Source organism: Poromitra crassiceps, assembly GCF_964638095.1.
Source record: "Poromitra crassiceps genome assembly, chromosome: 30".
Taxonomy (NCBI): Eukaryota; Metazoa; Chordata; class Actinopteri; order Beryciformes; family Melamphaidae; genus Poromitra; species Poromitra crassiceps.
This window is the reverse complement of record NC_139652.1, coordinates 16,625,146-16,645,611: the sequence shown is the minus strand read 5'-3', so window position 1 is coordinate 16,645,611 and position 20,466 is coordinate 16,625,146. Positions and strand designations below refer to the sequence as shown.

Here is a 20,466-nt window from a genome sequence, read left to right as displayed (position 1 = left end):
CATCAGTCTGGATAAATAATTCTCTATATTGATGCTGGCTGATCATCTGAGGCTAGACTAACAACACACAAAATGAGACAACTTCTGAACTGCAGTGTCGCTGGGATTCACTTCAAGTCGAAAGGGAAATTAAAATAAAATAAAAACATTTAAAGTGGACCAACAAATCAAACGTTGTTAAATAAGAATCAAGCTACAAAGCTACATTCAGGCTTTGTGAAACATCCAATGATGAAAAATAGTCGACACCATCAAATCCCTGTGTTCCATGCAAGACTTGATCCAAGTCCATCAATAGTCATTCAGCCATCGGACAATGAGGCTTTTAGGGCCAATCAAGATCCAGAGGGCAGCGGCACTCATCGTTCCACTAAGTAGCCTTGTTCATGTGATGCTGTGGTTCTTTGCACCGGTCCTGTTTAAATAGTGATTTATTGACAGTTTGTGCTTCTGGAATCAATGAACAAATCCTTTTGAAGCCATGTCATACAAACAGAATAGGCTTTTAAACTAAAGTTTTCAGGTTTAAATATGAACATTTTGAAGCAGCAGTGCGCTGAGTGACGTCTTTCTCTCGCTCTCGACTGGAGCTTGCAGTTTAACCGTTACTTAATCTACTACAACTATTAATGTACACTACTACAGGAACCAAACAAAAAAGGACAAAAAGGTCATACTTCCATACAAGTTTATGATAAAATCCAATTAAACATCATAGATTCATACAAAGTAGCAACAGTCCGCCAATCCAATTCAAGCTCTAAAAAAAAAAAAAAAAAAACGTAAGATTAAATAAAAAGGTAGAAAGAATGCATTTCATCAAACGTGTTGCAAAACAACAGTCTCTGTTTTCTGTTTCTACGACAATCTGACAAAAATATTGAACTTGGCAGTCTTTTGTTCCACAAAAATACACGCAATATAAAAAAAATTAACATGAAGATTTACTTGGCCAAGTAGAATGGATGATGAAATTGTTGAAAGGGTTAAGTAGAAAAGTCCGAGCACGTACTCCGCCGAGAAGATTCTGAAGACGGGAAACAAAAAAACAAAAACCAGAGTACTTCCTGGATGTGTGTTTTGAACTTGAGAAAAAAAGATATGGAGACGGGTTAAAAAGAGGACGATGGGTAGCTCGCCTTCATACGGCAAGGATCCTGATGTGCTGCAGTTCCATGAGCGTACGTGTGTTTGTGCGCGTCTCAGTAGATTCGGCCCCGGCTCCTGTTGCCTCTGGCTCCGAAGCCTCGTCCCCGGCCGCCCCTGAAGCCTCCACGCTGCTCTGGAGTCAGACAGGGGAACAGACAGGAGTTCAGTGTGGATCAGGACAGTGGTCCAGACAGGGGAACAGACAGGAGTTCAGTGTGGATGTAGGACAGTGGTTCAGACAGGGGAACAGACAGGAGTTCAGTGTGGATGTAGGACAGTGGTTCAGACAGGAGAACACACACAGGAGTTCAGTGTGGATGTAGGACAGTGGTTCAGACAGGGGAACACAGACAGGAGTTCAGTGTGGATGTAGGACAGTGGTTCAGACAGGGGAACACAGACAGGAGTTCAGTGTGGATGTAGGACAGTGGTTCAGACAGGGGAACACACAGGAGTTCAGTGTGGATCAGGACAGTGGTTCAGACAGGGGAACACAGACAGGAGTTCAGTGTGGATGTAGGACAGTGGTTCAGACAGGGGAACACAGACAGGAGTTCAGTGTGGATGTAGGACAGTGGTTCAGACAGGGGAACACACACAGGAGTTCAGTGTGGATGTAGGACAGTGGTTCAGACAGGGGAACACACACAGGAGTTCAGTGTGGATGTAGGACAGTGGTTCAGACAGGGGAACACAGGCAGGAGTTCAGTGTGGATGTAGGACAGTGGTTCAGACAGGGGAACAGACAGGAGTTCAGTGTGGATCAGGACAGTGGTTCAGACAGGGGAACACAGACAGGAGTTCAGTGTGGATGTAGGACAGTGGTTCAGACAGGGGAACACACAGGAGTTCAGTGTGGATGTAGGACAGTGGTTCAGACAGGGGAACACACACAGGAGTTCAGTGTGGATGTAGGACAGTGGTCCAGACAGGGGAACACACACAGGAGTTCAGTGTGGATGTAGGACAGTGGTCCAGACAGGGGAACACACACAGGAGTTCAGTGTGGATGTAGGACAGTGGTTCAGACAGGAGAACACACACAGGAGTTCAGTGTGGATGTAGGACAGTGGTTCAGACAGGGGAACAGACAGGAGTTCAGTGTGGATGTAGGACAGTGGTTCAGACAGGAGAACACACACAGGAGTTCAGTGTGGATGTAGGACAGTGGTTCAGACAGGGGAACACACACAGGAGTTCAGTGTGGATGTAGGACAGTGGTTCAGACAGGGGAACACACACAGGAGTTCAGTGTGGATGTAGGACAGTGGTTCAGACAGGGGAACACACACAGGAGTTCAGTGTGGATGTAGGACAGTGGTTCAGACAGGGGAACACAGACAGGAGTTCAGTGTGGATGTAGGACAGTGGTTCAGACAGGGGAACACACACAGGAGTTCAGTGTGGATCAGGACAGTGGTTCAGACAGGGGAACACACACAGGAGTTCAGTGTGGATGTAGGACAGTGGTTCAGACAGGGGAACATAGACAGGAGTTCAGTGTGGATGTAGGACAGTGGTTCAGACAGGGGAACACAGGCAGGAGTTCAGTGTGGATGTAGGACAGTGGTTCAGACAGGGGAACACAGGCAGGAGTTCAGTGTGGATGTAGGACAGTGGTTCAGACAGGGGAACACACACAGGAGTTCAGTGTGGATGTAGGACAGTGGTTCAGACAGGGGAACACACACAGGAGTTCAGTGTGGATGTAGGACAGTGGTTCAGACAGGGGAACATAGACAGGAGTTCAGTGTGGATGTAGGACAGTGGTTCAGACAGGAGAACACACACAGGAGGTCAGTGTGGATGTAGGACAGTGGTTCAGACAGGGGAACACACACAGGAGTTCAGTGTGGATGTAGGACAGTGGTTCAGACAGGGGAACACACACAGGAGTTCAGTGTGGATGTAGGACAGTGGTTCAGACAGGAGAACACAGACAGGAGGTCAGTGTGGATGTAGGACAGTGGTTCAGACAGGGGAACACAGGCAGGAGTTCAGTGTGGATGTAGGACAGTGGTTCAGACAGGGGAACACAGACAGGAGTTCAGTGTGGATGTAGGACAGTGGTTCAGACAGGGGAACACACAGGAGTTCAGTGTGGATCAGGACAGTGGTTCAGACAGGGGAACAGACAGGAGTTCAGTGTGGATGTAGGACAGTGGTTCAGACAGGGGAACACAGGCAGGAGTTCAGTGTGGATGTAGGACAGTGGTTCAGACAGGGGAACATAGACAGGAGTTCAGTGTGGATGTAGGACAGTGGTTCAGACAGGGGAACACAGGCAGGAGTTCAGTGTGGATGTAGGACAGTGGTTCAGACAGGGGAACACAGACAGGAGTTCAGTGTGGATGTAGGACAGTGGTTCAGACAGGAGAACACACACAGGAGTTCAGTGTGGATGTAGGACAGTGGTTCAGACAGGGGAACACACACAGGAGTTCAGTGTGGATGTAGGACAGTGGTTCAGACAGGGGAACACACACAGGAGTTCAGTGTGGATGTAGGACAGTGGTTCAGACAGGAGAACACACACAGGAGTTCAGTGTGGATGTAGGACAGTGGTTCAGACAGGGGAACACAGGCAGGAGTTCAGTGTGGATGTAGGACAGTGGTTCTCAACTGTTCTGGCCTCACGCGTCACGACCCACATTTTTCCTTAGTTATCATTAAGTTGCGACCCAATGTTCAGAATTGAGCCTAACTTTGTAGCGTCATTTAGCCGTCTTCACAACAAGCTAGCATGGCATGTTGGTACCAATGGATGCCTTAGGGTCTTCTAGTTTCAGGTACCAGTACCTTCACTCTGGCTTTAACAATTAGCCCGCTAGTAGTGTCGCTGGCCAGACTCCTCTCCCTTCCGTCCGAGGAGTCTGGCACCACGGAAACAGGCAACAAGGATAAACCCTCCCCTGCTCTACAGCTGCTCTCCCATTGGAGCGACTGTTTCGGTGGCAGCCGGATGTCCGCTCGCTCCCGGCTTATTACAAACTCTGTCATTGGCTCCGACCATGTCAATCAGAGCGGCTTCCGCTCCCTCCTCCCTGTGTGTCGCTGTAAATCAGGGGTCTCAAACTCACGGCCCCTAAAATGATTTCATACGGCCCGGACAATGTTGTGCACACCGGATAGTTAGTTAGGTTAAGTACATACATAATTGCCTGGGTAGCGAGCAGATGATATTCCAGACTGAAATGCTATAACAGAAGTATTGCCAGAAGCCAGAATGACATGAACATTTATTGGACACTTATTCAGCGGATATCTTGCATGTTGCGTTCAGATGCACTGGTAAAAAAAAAAAAAAAAAAGGTTTTTGGTCAACATCTTTTTGTGGCGGTCCAAATCCTTTTGTGGCGGCCCGCCACAAATTCCTTTATGTATGGGAAACACTGGCTGTGAATACAACAAAATCTCTTCCAGAAGGGAGAAAGGAGGCTGGTGCAGCAGTTGAAGTAAGTTACGTGGTGAGTGAGATGATCTGCAAAGCGGGGAAGCCGTTTACTGAAGGCACGTTTCTAAAAGACTGCATGCTGCAGGTTACAAATATCATCTGTCCAGAGAAAAAAGTCACTTAAGCAACATGAGCCTTTCAGCCAACACAGTGGCAGAGAGGATTACTGAGCTGTCAAGTGACATTTATGATCAGTTCTGATTCTAACTGGAGTTCCAAGGGACAGCTGAAAATTAACACTGCCTAATTTAGTAATGTGCATTGTCCCTAAAAAAAGAAAACAAAGTCCCTCAAATAAATGAATAAATTGTTGCAGGCGTTTAGCGGAGGAATACGGCAGTTGTACGGTTGGGAGAAAAAGTAGTGCCGAACGAGAGGGCTGTTTGGCGGAAAAGTAAAGCGCTGAAAATTGTCACAATAGAGCGTGCATGTACAGTGATATCGATTTGTTTATGTGGGCATTGTTTTAGGTGGCTAAATTACATTTTAGTCCTTGGCCCCGTGTACTAGAGAGACAGAGCTGTGGAGGCTGTTGCTTCAGAGTGCCGGGTCTCGATAAACGGTGCGCTCAGTGTCCAGAACACTGTACCTATTTCATTTAGTGTATGCAACTAGCTGATAGGACCCCACTTCAAACAAACCCAACTATCCCTTTAAGATATTTGAATGCCACTCGTGTCGTTATTGGTCATACATCTCCTGTGCGTCTCTATATCACCTCTAACTGTCCCACTCATTTATCACCTTAATTTCACTCTAACAGGCCGTTTACACCTGGCACTAACATGCGTTTTCTGTGATCAGATTGCAATTGGATAGTGCTTGACCACATTAGCCTGATTCCATTTAGACCTGGCGTTAGCATGTATTTTGGGTGATCAGATTGCAATCTGATCACCCAAAACGGGTGTCCTCTCAATCCGCATACAGTTGCTGTATGGGGATTGAGAGGACACATTGCATTTACACTTGTGTTCAATGTGGTCAAAATGCGTCCCTGACCACCGCCGTTGGTGGTTTGGCCGATCAGATCGCAATCCATCTTCAATGTGTCTTGGGGGCATTTAAAACTGTACTTTCAAGTGGTCAAGCACTATCCGATTGCAATCTGATCACGGAAAACGCATGTTAGTGAAGCTGAGAGGTGATTAGAAAGAGTGCGATCAGCCATTTAAACTAAATGTGCTCTGGATGAGTGGCGGCTACATGCCAAAAATGTAAAATATCAATGTAAAAGTGGATATGCCGTAGACCGGTGTTGGAAAAATAAAACGCGTGCCACCAGGTGTTCCTCACCATAGGTGCCGATGGTGGCGCTGTACTTGCCGCTGGGGGGGTTGTAGATTTGCCGTGCGTCCCTCCGGGGCAAAGGTGAGATGGGTTTCTTCATGCTGCCTCCGGTGCCCATCTCCTCACCTGACGGACGCTTGGGTCTGCACAAGAGGGTTAGATGAGAAGCTACATTGAAGTCTGACATTACAATAGTGAAACCGTGCATGAGGCTGTTGTCTGAGACATGGAAGGTCTTTGCATCAGTTCACCTCCCCCTAAAGGAGATATAGGTGTCAGCAAGTGGGAGACAAGTTGCAGAACTGGCTGTATATTGTGTAGTAAAGCTGTGAAAATGTGACAGAAAAAAGTAACATGTTCAAAGTTAAGCCTGAATTTTGGGTTCCTTTGCAACAATAACAAAATTCTGCAGAGTTTTTCTACTTGGCAAATTAAGTACTTAAAGCTGCATTCAGCGATGTTTTAGTGTTAAAATAATATCTATATATTATAGATATGATGCATATATTATATCATATCTATATTCTGACAGCAATCACTGAAATAGAGTGTTTGGTCAGTAACTTAGAACCCCGCAACCTCCCCGCTGTCCTCCATCTCTCTCCTGTAGTCCTTCATGCAGGGCGGACATATCTCCGCAACCGTAACTCGTAGAGATTCAGGGATGAAAAGATACACTCTTTTAGTGGCATCATGATCTGACCTTCCGTTTCCCAGAAAATGTCAACATTTCTCTGATTGGATAAGAATTTGGTGTCGACCTCCCACTATCCAATCAGAGAAGTGTTAATTTTCTGGGAAACAGAAGGTCAGATCGTGATGCCTCTAAAGGACCATATTTATTTTTTCACCTCGAATCCAACGCCGTCATCCCCGAGTCTCTACGAGTTACGGTTGCGGAGATACGTCCGACCACAGGAGAGAGATAGAGGACAGCGGGGGTTCCAAGTTACTGACCAAACACTCTATTTCAGTGACTGCTGTCAGAATATAGAGCCATTTAACACTTATTTCAACACAAAAACATTGCTGAATGCAGCTTTAAAGATGTCACTTTTTTTAAATCATATTTTCCACCTCTGTGGACTTGAAAGAGACCTTTTCATTTTAACCTGCTTGGGTCTGCAAAAGTGCACAACACAATTAGTGCCATATGGTTTAATGCAGGATAAGTATTTGAAATTCAAATCTGTGTAACAACTGATTAAAAACAACTTGTTAAAACTGCCAATACTGTAGTGATTGAGTCTGTGTGGTCGTAGGGGAGGAGACTTACGCTACTGCTGCCTCTGTCCTCTGAACAGGCTTCCAGGACAGTGTGACTGTGCTCTTGTATGACGGGGGGTTGTGGAAAAGATCCTGGAGAGAAAATACAGTTTAAGGGCCTGTGTCCACCTAGCGTCTTTTCATCAGCTCCGGCGTCTATTTTCAGTTGTTTCCAATGGGGGGAGAGCGTATGCGGGCGCACACAGACGTCTAGAGAAAGTGCGCTGTGTCCAGCGTCTATTTTCCCAGCGCTCTGGTGTTTTTGTGCGCCCGACTCCCAGCGCTCCCACCGCTCCCAGCTGAAAATATTTTAACTTTTCAGAAAGACGCTGGTGTTGGGTGCTCCTTTTCTGGCAACTAATCATATGGAGAAACTATCGCAACAGAGACAGAAAGGCTCAATTGTGGGAGCAGATCGGCTAGACACTTAATATTTCTGGTGAGTGTTGAGCTAAATCACTCCTATGTGTGTTGTTTGCTAATGTTAGCTGTCAGCTATCAAGCTACTACCGCACTGAGCTAACGTTAGTTTCAGTCTGCTTCCTTGTTATATTGTGCGCCGAGATCAGCGCTTCCCAGCGTACTTCCAGCGTTTAACGTCGGAAAAAGACGCTAGGTGGACACAGGCCCTAATTCGATAAAAATCTCCCAGAAACAAACATCTATGGGTTATGATGTGAGGTCTGTATTTTGTCTTTATTCTCCCACCATATCTTAAACAGCTTACCTTGATGAGAACGTTGATGTTGTTGGTGATTTTGAGGGCCACCACTTTGATTTTGTTCTGGTTCCACAAAAAGGATAAGAGTGTTTGAGATATATTTTACAGCACAATGGCAAGAATACAAGTCAACCGAGACCAGTAGTGACAAAATAATCATTTGCAAGTTGTTCTTGATTACACGGCACAAGTTTTGCAGCAGCAGATTTTACCTCGTCTGTCTTCAGAGCATCTCCTGTCTTGCCTTGCAGTGCGACTCGTAGCTGCCTGATGTAAACCTGCAGGCCTCTGGCAAAGTACTGTAACCTGTGGGAGCACAGAAACACACAGAGAAACACACAGTCAACTCTAAAGCCCCTTTTAGATTGGCCAAAAATCCCAAAAATCCCACTAATATCCACAAACTACTGGCATTGTCTTCGGTCTAAAAGTTGCTAATCCAGGCCGTTTAGCTGATAGAGCGACCCTGTAAGTGCAGTTTGGCAGTATTTTTAACCAGTAAAGGAAAAGATGGTTGCATGTAGACTGTGTAAAACTGGCATATAACATTAACCACTCGACCGACATTCAGCACAGGCATGTGGACGCAAGGACAATTGTGGACGCTATAGCATTGCTAACGCGTTAGCCAGACAAGCTAACCCGTTAGCCAGACAAGATGACGCATCTCATATGGTAATGAATGACTGCACAAGATGCTTCCACTCAACTTTGTTGAATGCAAAGGCTTCTGAAAGATACATGTGTATATTTAGCCTGAATACACGGTGCCGGGGTGAGTTGTTGATGTTTTCTGATTTGCAATGTTCATAAACAGCGCAAGATGTTATGAATATTGACGATTATGACAAACGTGGCTCTTAAATACACACACAATTTTTTCGGACAACGTTTTAACCCTATAGATTAAATTGCACTCAGTTTTGGCTGTTTTCTGAGTGTTTTCTTACTTATAGACTAGTCGAAATTAAAATTTCCATTTAAACATCAGGAAAATTAGTCGCCACCGGCTTCCCTAATAAAAACGTTTCAATGGTTAAGCAAAGTTATGATGAAAATGTATGTTACTCTATTTGAAGCGGTACCCATTGCTGCTCAGATTCATCTTAATGTTTGAACAACTGTAGAGCTCCGCCCACAGTTCACAGCAACATAAATAAGTATGGGAGGTGGACAAGCAAACTGCTAGGTTTATCATGTTGAGAACTTTGAAAGCAGGAGACAGATGTTTTCAGAGCCGCCCCCTCACCTGATCTTGAAGTCTTTGAGTTGTTCCGCGTCCACCTTGTCAAGGAGGAAGTCAGGCAGCTTCTTGCCCAGCTGGTGGAAGCTGAAGAGGAGACACTCCACATAGCTGAACTGCAGCTTGGGCTCCTCGCTCGCAGCATTCTCCCCGGTCCCCTCCTCCTCCGGAGGCAGAGGCATGAACTCCTACACGGACAGAAAGAGAGCTGGAAACTCACCAGTCACGACTGGAACTTTCTGTCAGATCAAGCCAAATAATAATAATAATAATACAATTGTAAAATAAAGGCTAAAAAAGTTAACCTCTGCTTTAATGTCCAGCTGTGACCATTAAGGCTTTTATACAAAGACTTTTTATATACCTAGGCGCACACACACACAGTAAAGTACCAAGGCACACACAGTAAAGTCTATGTGTGGGTAGTCTATATAATATACCTAGGCGCACACACACACAGTAACATCTATGTGTGGGTAGTCTATATAATATACCTAGGCGCACACACACAGTAAAGTCTATGTGTGGGTAGTCTATATAATATACCTAGGCACACACACACACAGTAACGTCTATGTGTGGGTAGTCTATATAATATACCTAGGGGCACACACACAGTAAAGTCTATGTGTGGGTAGTCTATATAATATACCTAGGCGCACACACACAGTAAAGTCTATGTGTGGGTAGTCTATATAATATACCTAGGCACACACACACACAGTAAAGTCTATGTGTGGGTAGTCTATATAATATACCTAGGCGCACACACACAGTAAAGTCTATGTGTGGGTAGTCTATATAATATACCTAGGGGCACACACACAGTAAAGTCTATGTGTGGGTAGTCTATATAATATACCTAGGGGCACACACACAGTAAAGTCTATGTGTGGGTAGTCTATATAATATACCTAGGCGCACACACACAGTAACATCTATGAAGTGGGTAGTCTCGCTTGCCAGACTCTCCGTTTGGCGCTGTACCAGCACAGGACAGAGTCTGGCTCCTCTTACTCTCACTCTGGTATAGCAGAAAAAAATGCTCCGTTATCTTTAGAGAAAGCATCTGAGGAAGAGCCTGTGTGAATAAAAACCTTCAAACTGGAGCTACAAAGGTGTGGATCCTACTTCTTTCACTGGCTTAAGGTATTTTTTGATCCAGCACCCAACCCAGTAGTGTTTTTTTTTAGGATGGGTGTGTCTTTTTTCCTTCTTCCGTTATCTTTACAACCATCCACCGAAAGCACCAAGCAGTCTTACGGAGTTGGTGAGATAAAATGTGCAAGATAACGTTTATGCAGCAATTATAAATAGGAAATCTATTTTCTTAATTTCTCCAGCATCGGTAAGAGAACCGTAAAGCTTATTGATCCTCCGGTATTGGCCGGTACCGATATTAACATTATTTTGCTTATCGGACTGATAATATACCGCTATATTAAAAAATGACTAACATTGGCCGATACCGATGTGATTGCCGATATATCATGCATCCCTAAAAACCTGCCAATGTATATTTCCTCTGTGTGCAGCTACAGCAGCAGAATCCAATCCATCCTTACCAGCAGCTTTTTAAAGAGGATGTTGACGTTCGACTCCAGCTTTTCCATGTCTCCACAGAACGGACTCATCTCAGCCATCAGTTTCAGCACCTAGACACACACACACACACACACACACACACACACACACACACAGTTTAACAGCTCCTCTCAGACTGAATTGTGCTGCTAATGAGAAACAGTGTTACACGGTGCAGGCTAATGACCCATTAACAACACACAGCATCGGACAGGTGGCTGCCACGCACGCTGACTTTGTTTACTGCTACCACCGCTCACCAAATGTCAGACATTAGGAATATCCACTTCACACATTTATCAAACCTCTCAAGGACCCAAGTGCTGATTCAGGATACCCGACTAAATCCAGGGCAAGAAACAAATCTGTTTGTCTGCTGATTCAAGATTCACTTTCATAGCCACAATAAGTAATCAGATTACAAACAAGGAATTTGACTTACCGGTAGTGCAACGGTCACGTCAATAGTAGAAGATGAAGCAATACAGAAAAATAATCACACATTCTAAAATGCAAAATATAAAGTCCTTTAAAGTGACATGTAACCACAGCTGCTTGGACCTCTATATAATGATCAATAACATGTCCGAGTGGCTGGTAGACTAGATAATCGCAGGCCTCAGAAAGATTTAGTAGCCCTTGGGTTGTGGTAATTTCCCATTTTGATGAATACCTTTTTGCAGCCAAACACAGATCAAAAGAATCCTAAGCTGGGTCAAATGCCACAAAGCGGCACTGGACTTGAAGAGACGACATGAACCAAACTTTTCCCAAGTGCAAAATGATGTCAATCGAGGAGGCAACATGGACGTGGCCAGTAACACAAAAGCTATGAAAAGTCTCATCTCCCACTAAAAATGAATGACTGTTGCATGTTGAAAATCACCCAGAGAAACTTACCTCCAACTGAATGTCCAGCTCGGCCACAGGACTGGTCAGGGAGCTGAGGTTGGGCAGGACGTGGTCACAGAAGTAGGTTACAAAACGTGTGGAATGCACATTTTTCTAGAAGGTGGGCGGAAAACAGAAGGAATTCACAAGTTGCGATCAAATTAAAATGATGATTCCTTTGAATGATTGTATACATAACAGATTAATCAATATACTGTCGTCTGATTAAAAATAAGAGCCAATGTGCACAAGAAGTTTCAAAATGTACATCAAAGTTAGTGGAAATTTGTAATTAAAATTACATAATTAAACCAAATTTTTCTCTCAAATTCTAAGAAATGTTAATGTAAATACTAAGAAGCAATGTTTTATTGTGTTTAAAAGAAAAACATATTTAGCCCTCCAGCTTGTACTAGAGCAGACCTGGGGCCGGTTGCACCAACTGGTCTTACACTGGTCTTAAGCTAAGTTGGTCGTAACTTTATGACCTAACAGCTACGCCGGTTGCACCAAGACGGCTTAAGCCTTATTTTCACTACGCCCAGGCGTAACTCCTACGCCTCGTCAGGAGGAGGCGTAGAGCCTGCCTGTAACAGAGATCTCCGCGGAGACCTTTTTGACCGTCATCGTCATAACACCGCCAGTTCGCCGTCTTTGAAAGCACGACGTTAGATTATAACTAACTACTTGTGTGGCTTAGCCTTCCAAAATGTTGCTGTTAATTTTTTAGAATGTAATACATAGAATTGGGAACGTTACATTCAATTTCATTCAGACTGTCTTTCTGGCTCAATCGCCGCCATTTTCCCCCCGGAGCGAGGGAGGGTGAGAGGAGGGAGGGTGTTTTACAGTAGTGGCTGAGAGAGCGTAGTGGCACAGTGCTCCAAGCAGGTCGCGAGGCACATTTTTTGCAACATCATCCAATCAGGGTGCATTCCCTGGCAATTCACATGGACGCGCATTGCTACGACCAGCATACTGACCAGACGTAAGCCGTGTTGGTGCAACAGGCGTAAATCCATGGTCTTAACTAAGACCGACGTAGGAGTTACGACCAGGCATAGTTAAGACCAGTTGGTGCAACTGGCCCCTGGGCATTAAGCGGTCCTCATGATGGTTCTGCCCGGGAGGTCTAAGACAAACTACACCCTTTTACTTAGGAGGCTAAAACATCAAATGAGATGACCTCAATTGGCTGTTTGGAGTGATTTTCAATATAATCAATGCTGAAGAATAAGTGCACAGTATGTTTTCTAGACTTTCATCTATTGATCAAATTAGAGGTTGTGGTAAGACAACATTTTTTTGGCCCCCGGCGACAATCTGGATTACTTATGTGAACCCCCCAGGAAAAATAGTTCCTTGTACTAGAGCCATAGCTGGGATGAAAACTGGGACAGACTTGCAACCAAAACTGAAGTAAAAAATAAAAATGTATTAAAAAAAAAAGCTAAAGAACTGCACTACAGCAGCTACTATGCATACGTGACTGTTAGTGTTGGGTGTGTGGGTTGTACTCACAGAGAAGAGGGGCAGGGCCTGGCGCGTGCACTGCAGCAGGCGGTCCACCGTGTCGGGGTCCGCGGGGTTGAGCGCCTGCTCCAGGAGGGCCTGCTCTACCACCAGCTCCACCAGCTGCTGCCGCCCGTTCACCGTCTGCAGCGCCCGCAGGTTGGACACCACACGCATCAGCAGCACAAACTCCTCCCCCGTCACATCGTCCAGCACCTGGGACGCAAACATAACATCTGGATTGACGTCTGTTCTTGTGTGCTCCTTTCAGGTCAAGTTTATTTGTATAGCCCTAATTCACAAGCATGATGTCGCAGAGAGCTTTACAGAGAATATGTCTAGCTAAGCACCATCAATAAACAGGATTGAACAATCTTATATTAGAGACAGGGGGGGAGACGAATCACTAGATCAATCTCACATGGACTTATTCCAGTACCAGCTTACAAAAATAACTATGGACAGAGATCATTTTTTCACACAAACAAAAATCTGGAATGAGATCCCATATCACATTAGAGCATTAACCTCCATTTCACATTTCAAACAGACCTATTACACACCTGCAACCACCGATTCAACTCATATAGCAACTTAGCCCTCATTCACACCATACGTCGAAGCCACGCACTTTAATTTCGGCGTCCTTGTTAACAGGCAAGAGCGTTCACACCAGCTGCACGCGTGCCATGTGCTCAAGCCAAGCTGAAGCCATCATCCACATCGTTCAGGATTCTGTTCTATTTTACAAGCGTGAAGCCAGTTTGATTCTAACACTTTTAACATCTGTAATGTCACTTTTAATCTTTTCCTGTATAAATGAGAAGTTCCACGATTCAGCGCAAGAATTCAGAAATCACGCTGGCAGCATACCATCCAAAATATTGTAATTCCATATTCCTCATAAAAATATCGCCCAGCATTTTGGCTCGTCAATTTCAGACGCTGATTTCTGTTCGGACATTCTAGAGAACTACGGAAGAATGTATGTAAAGAACTATTGACTTGGAATTCTTTGGCATGCACAGTGCACATTTGCTAAAAAAAAAAAAAAAAAACTCTCTCGTAACGGGACAAGCCCCGTCTTTTATTGTCACACGAACACCACAACACATGCATGCGGCCACAACACACTCATGCTGACGGTGGCCGGTGAAAAGTGTCCTCTGCATTTAACCCATCCAGGCATGTCCTTTCCTCCGGGGGGCAGGCCAGGAGCAGTGGTCGCTTTCTCGTACAGCGCCCGGGGACCGACTTCGGATGTTGTCGTCACTGGTCGGATGACGATGACGATCTGATCTTCTGCATGTTTTTAGTGGGGGGGTTATATACGGAGGAACCCCCTGGGGGAGCACGGGGAGAACATGCAAACTCCACACAGACAGAAAGGCCCTTACGACGAGATACCCCACCTGGGCAGTAGGCACTGAAGATATGGGGGGGAACACAACCACAGCGCCCACAGTGTCCCAGGCGAGAATCGAACTCAGGACCTTCTGACTGTGAGGCGACAGCTCTACCACTGAGCCACCGTGCCCCTTGACGTGCATCATGACGACATCACTCACTGTTGACATCACAATGATGTCACACTGTCGATGACATCATCAATGATGTCACAATGCACAATTGCTCGAGTGACATCACTGATTACATCACTTCCAGTTGAGTGACATCACTTCCGTGACAAAAATCCCAGACAGAGAGAGATTGCCCACTTCCTCCCTATTATAGATACAGCTCCGGTGGGAAAGAAAGGGAGAAGTCTTGCAGCAAAGCTCTTCAATCTGAACTATTCCTCCTTTGCCTACACTGACCTGCCAGACCTCAGCTCCTTCCCCGGTCTACACTGTCAACATACAGAGGAGACATGATTACATCAGGGAAGCAGTAAACCAGCTGAGTTGGAGACAAAGTGCCGCATAGGCCAAGAGCTCATCTCACATTTCTATGGTGTGGGGGGGACGAAAAGGCCTTTAATGTCCATATCCCCCCAGTCAGGGCAGGACACTTACGCACAGTGGCTGATGTAGTGACCAATGTCACTATTGTCCAGAGCAGATATGAGTTTAGAATAGAAAATAACCTTAAAACTATGCCAGAATGGCTGCAAGAGTGTCAACAAATTTACCAGCCACAGTCAAAACGTACCACCATTGGCCAGTGGCTGGTGTTGTTAATTCCCCAACCTGATCCCAGTCCATCACATGGTGCGACATAGTTTGATGGAAATGACCGTGGTCACATCCAGAGCTAACGTAAAAAATGCAGACAAATCCTGAGGAAGGAAAGATCACTGTGGTAGGATCAATTCAGACCTTCTTTGCCTCTGAGAAGACGTAATCCTCCACCTCCTTGGTCATGACGTCCTCTGGGAGGGTCTTAAGCTTGATGGACAGAAACTTGATGGCCCTTTCCCGCACGATGTCCTCTCCTTGCAGGATCTGGGAGAAGAGGCCTCCGAGAGTACCTGAATGACGGCAGACAGAGGCAGTGAGTGTGCCAGTCAGCACAGAGGGACTAGTTGCGGGTATGGGTGTAATGATATACGTAGCTAACAATTTCTTCAGAAAATGCTAACATCAGTTACAGTGAACAGAAAAAAAAGAAGCTCTTTATCAGGAAAAGGCAATGTAAAAAAGAAAAAAAAAGAAAAGAAAAAAAGAATGTATGTATGCATGGGTATGTGTGTATATGTGGATATGTATGTACAGTATGTGTGTGTGTGTATTAGGGATGTCAACCGATAACCATTTAACCGATAATCGACCGTTAGAACATTAACCGATTAATACTATCAGTTAAACGGTTAAAAAAAAAAATCACGTCTCCTAAACACATGCAGAGAGAGAGAGAGAGAGAGAGAGAGAGAGAGAGAGAGAGAGAAGCGCATGGCCTGAAACCCGACACCTTGCTAATCTCACAGCGTTCAGCGCGCACTGATCAAACAGTAGTTTTTACCGTGTCCTAGAGATGCAGACATGAAGCGGTCTAATTGACGATTGAAAAGTAACAATTAACGTTAGTCTTTACTGTCCAACACATCGCAGTTCGGAGAAATTGTTTCAGAACGGGACAGAGACGGATTGTTTGTAGACTGTATTCATTGACACTTTCAAGGCCGGTGTGAAAGCGGCTACTGACAGCTGCGTGCGACTGAGACACACAGAGAGCAGAGCCCTCGTCGCGTGTGTGAAGAGAGAGGAATAAGGGGTGAGACCAAAAGCAGGTAAACCACTGTGGGATTAGTGAGGAGAAGATACTGTAGTGATGCTGCGCACTTTGTCAGTGCGCCCTGCAGCCTGGGCTGTCGTCCGCTCAAACACTACTTCACCGGGCAGCTGCGTGTCAATTGACGTGCCTATAATATGCAATGCGTGCAGCTCTAAAGTATAGCCTATCGGAGGAATGTTTTTGTTTAGATGGCTGGAGGCTTCAACTTGTTTTTTTCTGCTTGTAGATGTAAAAAATAAACGCTTTCTAATGAAAAAAATCAAGCATTTGTTGTGGTAATTGTTTAATGGGGCACAGACAGTCAAATAGCGCATTTTAATCTTCTCGGTTAACCGACAGTTGTCGGCTAATGAGTGTCGGTTGTCGGTCAAGAAAAATTATGATTTTCGACATCCCTAGTGTGTATGTACATACGTATGTGTATTATATACTTTGTTTATTTTTGTTTGTATATTGAGGTACAGCCGGATGTTTATATATATTTTGGTGTGATAGTGTCTTGTAATCCCATGTGGGATGGGCCAGAAATGGCATGACACGGGAAAAAAAAAAAAAAAAACTAACTATCTAACTACAGTGGATTGAGAGTCTCATTAAGGCTCAAACTGTCATGTTTCACATTACACACAACAGCTTTGTTTGAGGTTCAACAGGGGGGGCAACACTTACCCTTGGCGTCTATCTTGAAGATAGAAACGAGTGATGCATTCACTTGGTTGAATTCTGCCGTGTCATCTGAAAGCACAAAGAAATGTAAGATGATTCATTAGTCGGGTAATAATTTGGAGAATCAAAGTTGTGACACAAGATCAAGAGTCCAGACCTTCAATGGTACAATAGCATTTAGCTAGAGAACTCCAATACCTGTCTGGAGAAGCTGGGTGAGGATATCTGCCACCCTGAGGATGTTCTCGCCTGTAGCAAACCGGGGGAGCTCCTTGATGGCCTGTCGTCGAATCTGGACATAAGATAAGTGCCACAGACACATGGAGGGTTTGTTAGGATGACATTAGTCTCGCATGCCAGACTATCTCCGTTTCTCGCTGTACCAGCGCAGGAGAGAGCCTGGCTGCTCTTACTCTCACTCTGTCTGGTCTAGCGGGAAAAAGGCTCTGTTATCTTTACACAAGCATCCACCGAAAGTACCAAGCAGGCCTGCTTTATTGCACAATCCAAATCTTCGTCTAAACTTGCCATTTTCAGTCTGTAGCAACGCTAGCTAGCTAGCGTTGTTGTTTCACAGCGGCGGATGCATTTGAGAGACACGCAAGGAGCGGAAAGGGATTTCCCTTCGCTCTGATTGAAATCCGTGTTTCCTCCATTTTTTTCAGCAGCAATGGTCGGGGTCTGGGGGGTTGCGTGTGTCATACGACGACATGGGCCAGAGAATTACACAGGTTTACTTTTCTATAACAGTTTATGCTTTGCACCATTTATTTCTCTAAAAAAAATTATGTTATTTAATTTAATGTTTGTAGCATCTGTAACTTCATGCTGCTTTTCTTGGCCAGGTCCCCCAAAAAACATGTTATTTCAGTTATACAAATACTCTCCTAGAACATTTGCATATATCCAACGTAAGATTAGGGCTGGGTATCGCCACTGACTTCCCGATACGATACGATTCCGATACACAAGGTCCCAAGTCGATACGATTTCCGATACGATACGATTCGATATGGATATTTTAGTTACAATACCAGTTTTGCTTTGATAATGGAAGAGATTCTCAAAGAACTAATGCTGTACATTGTACAAGGAAGTACCCTCTAACCTGGTGCATTATTAAAAAATATTAATATTTACATTAAGAATTGACATTAAAGCAAGCAGTTACATCATGTAATTATTTTTTATTTCAACATGACCAACATAGTCATTCAACATCTTATCTTTCTTTACAGTCTTCTGTGAGAAGCCAAACAAAATTAGATTTCCAGTATACAACAGAATCATTGAACAGCAGCATGTTGTAAACAGTGTTTCATGAAGTATAAATGCTTTGTAAATAATGTCAGGCTTTGAGAATCCCTGGCCACTTACTGATACTTATGCTTAAATTAACCCACTTGTATTCTAGTTTATTTCAAGAAAAACATTTTGGCTAGTGGAAATTCTAATTGGCTGGTAACTTTAAAATCTAGCAGCCATATTGGTAGGTGGTCAAAAAAGTTAATTTCAAGCCCTGCAGTGAGAGCAAGTGGTGACATAGGAGTGAGTGAGAAAAGGATCAAATATTGGTGTTTAAGACTGAATAATGACATCACAACTGTTAATTTAAAATGAGTTATTCCTCTAAACTGGACTTCAAACGCCCAAAAAAAAATCACGCCGACGCCGTTCGGCCCCCAACCCTCAGCTGGCCCTCTGGTAGCGAGGACATTTTTCCGTGGTCCTCTCTATCATCAAAGTTCCTGGGTTACGGCATGACAATATTTGTTCGGCCCCCGGCAGCAATCTGGGTTTGTCATGTGGCCCCCCATGAAAAATAATTGCCCACCCCTGGTTAAGACCCTCAGCCTGCTTCCAGTTAGTCAGACTAGGATGACATAAACCTGACTACTGTGAATTTGCTCAAGATAGTCAGCCACACATACCTAATAAGGAAACAGAGAAGACACAATTTTGAATTTTAGTGTCGACCAATCAACCATTGAGTGTACCAAGAGTGTTAACACTCACCGACACATCTTCATCTTCACAAAGATCAAGCTGTGCGTTGATGGCTTCGTCATTTAGCTCTGGGAAGCTGCTGAAGAATTTGGGGATAAACTGTGCTGCAAGCCGCTTCTCCTTGGGGCCCCCCTTCACGCCGTCCAGGATCACCTGGTAGGCATCTTTGTGCTACAAATAACATTAATACAGGAGAGAATGCATCAATAAACACGTAATGTTAATGGATATGGAAACATGCTGGGTCACTTATTTGGAAATGTGTAACATTATGTGTTAAACCAAGGGACTGACACACACACACACACTTAGTTACAATAAATATTTAGCCTTTAATATGTTATTTTCAGGGATGCAAAGTCACGCAGAGTAAAAAAGGTGACAGATACCAGGGGCCCTGTATATGTTTGAGGGCAGACATAAAACCACACAGAAATCCTCCTATTTTTGGATGAAAAAGGTGACGGTCACCTGAGGTGACAGTTTGCATCCCTGTATTTTAATATGTTCACTCTAGTGATGGTGACCGCAAGTCTAAACGAGTAGCACTGAAATAGTTTTGAATCAAGGACTTGGTTATTTTGTGTTTTCCTGTGTTGAATTAAGATAGAAAACCTAATCTATAAAAATGGCGAGGGTCAAGTTTACTAACGTTAACGTTACAGTTTAGCTAGCGTGGATGCTATGGTGAAGCTAACGTTAGCCTATTCACTAGCCACAGTTAGCCTAGCGCGCACAGAATGGTTATAGGTTATATAGGCCAGTCAGGGAGGTTATAGCGTTAAACAGTTGCTGCTACCATGGCTAGGCAACGCAGACCTGGATTGAACAAAATTAAAACAATAACAATACCCAAATCTGGTAGCTAGCACGTCAGTTTACCTGGCTGAGGTTGTCCTTACTAGCATCAGCAAGGATCCCGTAATTACGATACAGCTCCTCGATAGTGGCCGCCATCAGCGTGCGTCCGAATGCCTATTAAGATAATCGCCGATAAATGCGCAGAAATCCTCTCTCTAGTCGCCTTTTCTTCGTTTCCCTCGACAGTAACAAACAATATCGTACGATGGAGCAATGTGTGATGTGGAAAGGGGACGGGGAGAGGAAAATTCGAGAAAGCTGTGAATGAAACTCCCGCTGCCCGTTGCTGCAACGTTCCTAGCCTACAAACTGCTACGGAAGAAATGGTACAACGCATGCGCAAACTTCATGTACCGCGCAATTATGTACTGTCAATGCGCGCAACACACGTGACAGTGCAGTGAATGCACCCCACAGGCACCGAATGTTTGCTTGAACATTTTGCTTGTTTGCTGGTTAAAAATGTCCAACTTTCACCAAGTGGCACCATTGACTGTATATGAGCACTTGTTACTGCAGAGCCAAATGGCATAGCCTAGCCGCAACCACGCGCGGAGAGAACCCGTCCTTGTTGGGAATGGGAGAGAG

General features: G+C 44.7%; 1 protein-coding gene across 1 annotated transcript; it reads right to left on the bottom strand.

Annotated features, from left to right (window-relative positions):
- Positions 1-671: 671 nt before the first annotated feature.
- Positions 672-20,182, bottom strand: api5 (apoptosis inhibitor 5). The gene is made up of 14 exons (XM_083663063.1): positions 19,900-20,182; positions 19,027-19,188; positions 17,209-17,302; positions 17,014-17,079; positions 15,429-15,580; positions 13,120-13,326; positions 11,608-11,712; positions 10,689-10,778; positions 9,130-9,311; positions 8,093-8,186; positions 7,887-7,943; positions 7,170-7,252; positions 5,900-6,036; positions 672-1,282 (listed from the first exon to the last, which is right to left on the bottom strand). The coding sequence occupies exons 1-14, from the start codon at positions 19,972-19,974 to the stop codon at positions 1,203-1,205; spliced, it is 1,584 nt and encodes a 527-aa protein (XP_083519189.1). The 5' UTR covers positions 19,975-20,182; the 3' UTR covers positions 672-1,202.
- Positions 20,183-20,466: the final 284 nt, after the last annotated feature.

What these genes read in the sequence shown, in the direction of transcription:
- api5 (XM_083663063.1), bottom strand. Translation starts at nt 19,974, where the DNA reads ATGGCGGCCACTATCGAGGAGCTGTATCGTAATTACGGGATCCTTGCT. An exon ending in GTGAAGATGAAGATGTGTCG is followed by an intron (nt 17,303 to 19,026) that starts GTGAGTGTTAAC and finishes TCTTATGTCCAG; the next exon opens with ATTCGACGACAGGCCATCAA. An exon ending in ATGCTCTGAAGACAGACGAG is followed by an intron (nt 7,944 to 8,092) that starts GTAAAATCTGCT and finishes TTGTGGAACCAG; the next exon opens with AACAAAATCAAAGTGGTGGC.